The 9,446-nt window shown below is 41.3% G+C and overlaps 1 protein-coding gene across 1 annotated transcript in view; it reads right to left on the bottom strand.

Annotated features, from left to right (window-relative positions):
* Window positions 1-9,446, bottom strand: part of LOC106814684 — a 38,336-nt gene that overhangs the window by 14,149 nt on the left and 14,741 nt on the right. The window contains exons 2-3 of the mRNA XM_014819033.1: window positions 5,604-5,664; window positions 1,482-1,671 (exon numbers count right to left, since the gene is read on the bottom strand). Coding sequence (XP_014674519.1) covers window positions 1,482-1,671; window positions 5,604-5,664 — 251 coding nt within the window. The remainder of the gene's footprint in view (window positions 1-1,481; window positions 1,672-5,603; window positions 5,665-9,446) is intronic.

Raw genomic sequence — 9,446 nt, 5'->3', positions numbered from 1 at the left:
ACACACACACACACACACACACACACACACACACACACACACACACACACACACACACACACACACACACACACACACACACACACAGGCAGACAGACAGACAGACAGGCAGACAGGCAGACAGGCAGACAGACTGATGAGAAATCCTTCAAAAAATTCGTTGATCCAGATCTGGATTCGGATCACCACCAAAATCTAATCGATTGGTTCTTGGCCCAAGACCAACCCGTCCAGATGAGACGGGATACTAGAGAAGCGTTGCCGAAAGGAGGTGTTGATCCCAAGCGCTATAAGCGCAGATCTTGCGCGCAATTCCGCGGCAAGGCGCACGCCGCCACAGCGTAACAGTCCCCCCCACCATCTTGCTGGTACACCCAATATAGAGTTTGATAACATTTAAAAAAAATTTGAAGAAAAATAGATCAATGATTTTTTATGAATTTTGAATGCGTCCGAAGTTTCTCCACAAAAAAAATAAAAATATATAAAAAATCCTGGATCCAGATCTGGATCCGGATCACCACCAAAATCTAATCGATTGGTTGTTGGCTCAAGACCAACCCGTCCAAAAAAAATTCATCAAAATCCGTCCGTATTTTTTTTACATATCGTGTTGACAGACAAACCAATAAACAAACCAACAAACAAACTAACAGGGGCGAAAACATACCCTCCTTGGCGGAGGTAAAAAACAAACGAACAGGGGCGAAAACAAACCTCCTTGGCGGAGGTAATTATAATAATTATGATATGGCAGTCATTCAGAAAACATGATTCACGTTATGGATTTTCGCGATACGAGCGTTTTTTCTCTGGAACGCATTACTTACGTAACGCATGGGTGATTGTGCACGTACACATGACTGGTGAACGCAAGCGCGCACGCACATACGTGACTGCGAGGACGTTTGAATTAGAATCTTGGTAAGCAGGGATGGAAACCCGAGGGATATGCTATGCGTCCCACAACCGTGGCGATCACGCGATAAAAATTTAACAGTGTAGCTATAACCGGTTAGGATTTAACTCCGATAACGTATGTGGATATTCGGTCGAGGATTGGAAATCCCTCCAACTACTCGACCAATTATCACTGACCTACACACGAAGGTCAGACCATAGACAATATCCCTCATAGATTTGCACACGCTGACAGGACAAGAAACACAGGCAGCACGTGGAGAACAACATAGATGGCTCGCACGACAGCCGAGATGGCTGAGACCCACCTTCAGCAGCGAGACGACTGAGACCTACCTTCAGCAGCGAGGCAACTGAGACCCACCTTCAGCTACGAGGCGACTGAGACCCACCTTCAGCTACGAGGCGACTGAGACCTACCTTCAGCAGCGAGGCAACTGAGACCTACCTTCAGCAGCGAGGCAACTGAGACCTACCTTCAGCAGTGAGGCGACTGAGACCTACCTTCAGCAGCGAGGTGACTGAGACCCACCTTCAGCAGCGAGGTGACTGAGACCCACCTTCAGCTACGAGGCGACTGAGACCTACCTTCAGCAGTGAGGCAACTGTGTGAACGGAGTAGTCCTGTAGATTGGCGCTCTTGCCATTCCTCAGAATGCGCATCAACTGCTTCACGCTGTTCTGGTTGCCGGGCGCTCGAAAAACCTCCTTCTTGTGCGGACCTTCCGCCGTGATCTTCAGTATCAGCACCTGCATAAGTAAACACATGTCTGACAGGTGCAACAGCAGAGAGAAGTTGGCTGCACTGACTCACTGAGGTGTTAACGCGAAGTCAGCAGGTGAGAATTATATACTTTACATCAGCTACGCAATCATTTGAGAAAATAGCCCAGCTAAAAATTCGCGTGATCTTGACACTTGATCGAGCTGCAGAAATTGGGCCACACATTCACAGTGTGTGCGCTAATCCCAGGTGCTGAAGTCATCAGTTCTTACTAAAGCGGAATAGCTCATCTTTATTCACGCATAAACACCATGAATGATATGTCACTCATTAACTGCAAGCGTTTTTATATAGATGCAAATTAGTTTTATGAAAGTATCAGTCAGACGGCAAAAGAATATAGGAATTAGGATGAAGAAATTCCTGCTTGGTGGCAGACAGCACATTAAATACAGAATATATATGTTCTACTTGTGTTAATTTGTTTGATTATTTCAAGAGCGTATTAAGTAGGGCCTGAGTACACATACTTAATATGCTCTTAATTATTTGCTTGATGCTCTGGGTGTATTGTTTTTTTGTGGATAGACTTATGTTGATTCCAGCATCGAAGGTGCTCAGCCTAGCACAATCTGGTACAGGAGTACAGGAGTGTCTGTCTGCGCCTTGTTAAACACCATCACATGTGGTGCATATTTAGAAAACATAGAGACATGCTTTCAAAAATCTTTGCGCTATTACGTGTACATGTTTATACAAGCAATACAGCACGGTGACTGATCGCAAGAACTGCTATCATATATTTAGGACCTGTGTATTAAAACCATCTATCATTAAACGCGTTAATAATACCTCTGATTTACTGCTGTTACAAAAGTTACGCTAAATAACAAACTTCAGCAAATCCAAAACTTGTTTATAATTGCAATGACTAACATAACCTCGGTGAATTGAAGTATGAACTTTAAATTTCTGGTGCCGTAACATGTTGGCGTTTGGACTCTGTGCCCCAAGTGTGACTCAGCACACTCATCACCAAGGTCCAGCTATCTCCGTCTATAAGCCAAAGACACGGTACTGCAGTAATATACAGGCAGATGTGCAGCAAGCCATCGAGATGGAGACGAACATTGGGTAAAACGGGGTATTTTTTCCTCACCGAACCCGCTTAGCACTGCATGTAAATATTATAACCACGGCGATAAACAGCGATCGGCTTCCGTGCAATCGCTTAGCATCACTGATGATCGACACTGCACCGTATACTATAGTCGCCTTGAACTCTGCCGGAAAGCATCGGAGCACCGGTCAACCTGGCAGCCGGATATCCCGCGTTGATGTTCAAACAACCACAGATATTTACGGTTTATTTCTTACCACCATTACATTACCATCATTTGCTAAACGACCATACCACTTCTTGTATGAGCCAAATCACACCAAGTTACCTGCCGATTTAATATTATAGGGGAATATTATAGCAGGTATTAGCCAATCAGAATTAGCGATATTCCAAAACAGTAAAACAGTAACCACCGACGCTAAAAATGTTTTATTCGAGGTGAATTATATTCAACACTGCTCCTGATAGGCTTAAAATTGGCTATAAAATAACCTTAAAGAAAACAAGTTGAATTTGGAGTATCCCAGCTATATATATATCTGTTTGGCCCAGTAAAACAACAATTCAAAGTGCAGACATAATAACTTAACCCAACAAAGTAGGGTAACCGGAGTGTGTTGGTCAATTGCTTTTTTAGGGGTATAAAATACTTAATTCTGAATATGGTGACCAAGATGGGTCACAACACGTGCATTAGCGCTGTGCTAACGTAGTGGTTAAAAACTGCCAAATCTTCGTTTAAACCTTTGCGTGCCAGAGCACAAGCTAGCAATCAGCAACTAGGTTCGTAGCCGTTCTCACCAAGAATTCCGCATTCGTGGAAACGCCGTGTGGCAAGCACACAAACAGTCATTCGCGTGCAAATAAACCATTAGGTAAACTTTTCGCTGGAATGCTTTTGGGAAGCAAAATATGTGCGCGAAAAAAAGAATCAGAAAGAAAGTTAGAGAATTATGCAGCTGAGAAAATGCGAGTTTGTCAGTAGGCTTAGTGTAGGTTACATCACAAGTTCTAAAAAATCTAATCCTTGTGAAAATAAGGCAGGTTCAGCCATAGCATACATAACGAGATCGAAATCATAAAATCAGCATGATCGATGTAGATTGGGATAAAGGATCTTCAAAAGATTCTTCAAGGAGCCTGGACATGTAACAGCAGACATTGAAATAAACGTGCGCTTAGAATAATTCATGTATAGTAAGTCTTATAAACGTATAATAAACGAATTTAAATTTTAATATAAGGAGACTGGATTTAAAATAATTATGCGTGCAGACAAACACAACTTGTGCGCCAGTATAACGACCAGCTAAATAGCACATGCATGCATGGATAGGTGCAGGCAGATAATTCTATTGTCTAGGAAATTCTCTGGAACAATACAGCGAGTGCCTTCTATTCCGGTGGGTGCACTCACTTGTTCAGCAAGCGACCGCACATACCCATTAGCGGCTGTATGCGTGGGTGCGACTTGTACTGTACACGCGCGCAGCCTTACCAGCCCCTTACCCTGAGTTTGAAGCAATTACAAGACGATTCACTCACATCTGGAAGGAGTTGCTGGGGGTTTTAGTTGCAGGCATCTGATACCTTTCCCTCCCATCCCTCCAACAATCAAAAACACGCAGCCGGCGGGTAGATCGTTTTAAGGATCTGGTTCTCTAACCGACTGCCACGTTAAAAAGAAGCAAATAGCATGCAGCAGCACCCACCGCTCGCTGGGCCCACAGCCAGGCCGACTTCGCGCATAAAACAGGCCGACGACTAACCTTGCCGGCTCTTAGCAGCTAAGCTTTTCTCGGGCTTACAATGCCGTTACACAAACGTGGGCCAGCTCTCAAGTTCACGAGAGCTAACGTGAGTGCAAAGCTGTCGGTCTTAACGCGTACGCCCGCCGCTACGTGCATGTATGTGCGTGCATGCACACAAGTAGCGGAGATCAGAGCACAATGTGTGCCTCTCGCAAATCTAGTGGGGAACGTAGCATTTTCACTTTTATTTCACCGCTTGTCATGCAGCCGAGTCGTCTTAGGGGTCCGAACTGCTGTAGCCCAACTAGCTGCTGTACACAGTCTACACTGAAATACCCGCACACGGAATAGCCTCAATAGGAGCTGCCAACTACTTAGGCCACCCTTATAAGATTTCTTGTTCAGCGCAATAACATAACTGATGAGCTAGAATATATATGAAAACTGAGCAAATCTGTAACGTTTATTACCAACTAGGTCTGTTCACCATGCACATGTGTATTTGGCGATGCTGCGTGTACACCGAACAGAAGCGATTATAAACCTGCATGCAGTATGCAGATCACTCTGCTATAAACTTCGGGAGCGACATACTGCAAACCGGACCGACGAGGAGCTTCCCTGATTTCAAATCGACTAAGAATAAACCATAATTTAATGCTGTTGCGAGTTCTACTTTACGTACACACATGCGTGCAGTGTGTTTGTCAACAACTTTAGCTAACAAAATAGTTATTGCTTTCTGGCTGACACCTGCATATATGTCTTCAACTAATACCATTCAGCAACAAGGGTATAAATATTGATGGAATCTTCTACGCAACACCAGGAGGAGTGTTAGTTACTCAGTATGGCTACGAATGTTGCCTCACTACTGGAGAAAAATCATTATGCAGCAGAAAAAGCAGGAGATCCACACACCTGCCAAAGTGCATATTAATTTTTAATTACAGAGCACTATTGGCTTCTTATGAATCAATATGTGTATCTATATATAGAATCCTATAGCAATGCATATATATGGAACAGTATGTCTACAAATAATAAATTACCTAATGATATATACATAACAAAGGTAACTTACCAAAAGAGATGCAGGAATGTTTGGTTTACATATTTCTTCAAACGGCAGACCGAATCTCAATCTGTAAAATACCAAATCCATATATATATGTTCATTAAGGTTTTTAACTATATTGTTTAATTCAATGTTTTAAAATTAAACATGCCACTGTTGAATGGTAATTCATGTGAATCATACATGACCAAAACCCTGTTTTCCCGGCAAGTATCTGGACCTTTACAATTTGTTTTGTTAGCTCTGGTGTACATTATACACGTGCCTGCATCCTGCCTGCATGTGTTCAACAGATGCCAGTGGGAAATAAGTAACGTTGCTATAAGTATAACTCACTTCGATTTTCATTTTCCAACCCTGAGCAACTAATTTACAGTGCTTGAGTTGAGGCACCACAGTTGAGGCAAAACATGCAAAAATGTTAACTAAAAATATTTTACATTTGGCTGATGCCAAGCACATATGCTCTGCCTCTGGCAGCCAGGCACAGGTCTCTTCTAACCCTGTCTAATGTGTTCTAAATGCCCTGGCCAATGGCCATATATTTTTTCCAAAAACCCACATGCCTGATAATAAATTCATTTATTCCACCTATCTAAACCTTAAATTGTAACAACATAACCCAAATAGTCAACACTGTCATTGCACATCCATAAAAATAGGTACAGTCCGACCTCCTTTATCCGGCCACGCCAGATAAAGTACCCATCCGGATATGGGATTTGACCAGATATGAGAGTTATGCTCAAACACAGCATTTCTATGCAGTTCAGTAGGGTTTATGCATGTGATAATGTATTTACTCGTTGCTATGATTATTTGTAACAAACTGTCGTGTTTTATCGTATATATATCAAATGGAAATAAAATGAAATAAAACAGAAACTTTACCAGAGGCATAGCGGACACGAGTGGACAACACACACACACACGCCCGCGCACATGTACGCAAACATACGTACGATTGGTACATCGCGCGAGTTTTGAGCAAGATTTTTAGGTGGAAATGAATGAAAAACAGAGAACATACACTGCGAGATCACGGCCGATTATATAGATTTCCGGATAACGGATGGCGGATAAAGGAGGTCGGACTGTAATTAGAAAATTTAAAATACATATATATATATATATATATATATATACGTGAATGATGTATTATTCTACTCAACCTGAACATGCAAATTCATATTTGGTAGCAAACAGCGAGTTATATTGTTAATAGGCACAGGTAATACTACAGGTAATACTACAGATAATACTACACGTAATACTACACGTAATACTACACGTAATACTACAGGTAATACTACAGATAATACTACACGTAATACTACACGTAATACTACAGGTAATACTACAGATAATACTACACGTAATACTACACGTAATACTACACGTAATACTACATTGAAGTAATACTACAGGTAATACTACAGGTACACATGTACAGGCAGTAAACGTAAGCACGATAGCAAAACAGGGAGAGAAGGGTGGGAGAGAGAGAGAGAGAAAGGGACCGAAAAGGAAAAAGAAAACAAATTAGAGAGGGCCAGTGGGGAGAGAAGGAGGGACAACACACATGGCCATCTTGGTTTTCTTGTGTGAGAATACACACTGATAATGGCCATCTGTATTGCACCTACACGAATTCTTAACAGTGAGACTAATCCAATAATATGTATATATATACATACATGTGTAATGAAAATACCCATGGTCTTTACTAGAACCATCACTTTATATAACAATAATAACTGAATCAGAAGCGATGAGTGACTCCCTGAAAATTCTGCTATATACTAACTAGTTCGTTCCAGAGCACGGCCTCGCGGAATTACCGTATTTTTTCAGCAAATGTCCAAAGAAAATTTGGCAGACGTGCAACTGCATGAATCTTCAAAATAAGCACATGCGTTATTGTTTTATCTTTAGTCTTGAACTTCAGATTGCGGACTCCCTCATTTTGCTGCAGACTCCCTCTTTTTGAAGGCAGGGAGTCCGTTGGATTCCCTTGTTCAAAAGTTAATTTCTACTCCTGCATGTGTGTTTGTGTATGTGAGTGTGCACTGTGCACAGGTAGATATATAGTAGCAGATAAAAATTAGGAATGTACATTTCATGTCATGAAGGACACCCAACATTAGGAACTTGAAAGAAACTATTATAGTCAACTTTAAATACAAAATTATGCATTTTCTTGAAATTGCATGTACATCAGTCTGAAGAGCACGCCATTTCTTGATGAGGAATCACATGTACGTGCAAGATTCCAGATGTCAATCTGCGTGCATTGAGTACATATAGCTAGTAGCGTTACGTGGGCAGGACACTCCATAGATATAACATCATCCTGCTACACATGACTATTAAATAAGGCTATCTTTCACAATTGAGCAGTATGCAGCTATATCCACTCACATTAATTCAATGTTGTTGTTACTTGCATTGAGCAAAGCTAAACTTGTGAAACTAACCTCTTCCTGTTCTAAGAGTTTCCTAAGCTTTTGGCACAATGATCAGTAATCTTATGATATCTTTACAAAATAATTCAAGTGAAAAGCAGTGAGCTTGTACAAGGCCATTTTTGTTGTGTGCCATTTCTATCATTCCTTGGCTTTGGCAAAAATCAATTTTTCGATCGGAAAGCCATGTGAATACAACACATGCATACATGATGCATGTATGGAAATACCAGCATAGGACTGACCAATAAAATTGACCAAATGGACTGACCAATAGGACTGACCAAATGGACTGATCACGTCCGAGTTATACCACTTTGGCCAAAACAGAGCGACAACAAGGAAGGTAATGTATTGCACTCAAGATTCAGGTATAGGGAAAAAAATTGAGCTTTTTGGCACTGCCACTGGACAGCAGATTTTTACATTTTTACATCAGAGAAGCTCTGCCAATTTCCGATCACTTGGCACCACAAAACTATGTATATCCATGGCTTGAAAATAACCTAAAACCTTCCCTAGCCATTAGGGATAGACATCTGTTTAAATCTAACAACCCTTAACGATGTCTACCAGCCCTGAATTATCTGGTGTGTGGTGCTGAACTGCCATGGTGAGCAGTTAGCATCTCACAGGAGGATTATACGCATGGGTGGGTCTGTCGGGGTATGCCTGCTCAAATTTAGTGATAAAATTGATGTTTGCACACACACATTTTATACTTAAATCAGATGGGATCAGTTGCATCACCAGCACTTGCCAGCAGGGCTGGTCAGCCAAGACATGCTACTAGCCCTTATGGATTTCCACGAACCTCGAGTGAGTGGGCGAGCGTTAGTTTCAGGCCCTGTATATCTCAAATAAAATAATTATCATTTATATTTCGACTTGTTTCTTATCACATTTTTATATTATTCCAGCGTCGTTATTAGTACTTCTACCTTTCTTTCCTGTCTACAATTACCTAAAACATGAGATAATTAAGTGAAATAAAAACGCTAATCACATGATGACGCCACATGCTTGCCTTTTCTAATATCACCATTGTTTGGTTTCCAAACTGAGCAAGGCAAAAATAGCAACCATGACATTGTTTTGATTTCATTTGTCTCATAAAATAAGGTATAGCTTGATAATTAAGTAGTGCCAAGTTACTGCAAGAAAGCAGGGGTTTAATGATTCAATTGAGCTATAGCATGTCTCGCTAACATTGACAATGTTTGAAGTCTCAGCCAACTACACGTTTTATCTACAGCAAAAGTTTGAAATAGACTTTTGAGGTATGACCATTTCTTGGAGCTAAATTAAAGCGATCATTGCGAGTTTTTTTCAGCGTTTTTTAGTGTTTATTCTCACTCTCAAGATGCCTACCGTTGTTGCTTGA

The sequence above is a fragment of the Priapulus caudatus genome, unplaced genomic scaffold, assembly GCF_000485595.1.
Source record: "Priapulus caudatus unplaced genomic scaffold, Priapulus_caudatus-5.0.1 Scaffold27, whole genome shotgun sequence".
Classification (NCBI taxonomy): domain Eukaryota; kingdom Metazoa; phylum Priapulida; class Priapulimorpha; order Priapulimorphida; family Priapulidae; genus Priapulus; species Priapulus caudatus.
The sequence above is the reverse complement of the archived record's forward strand: the minus strand, read 5'-3'. Positions and strand labels throughout refer to the sequence as shown.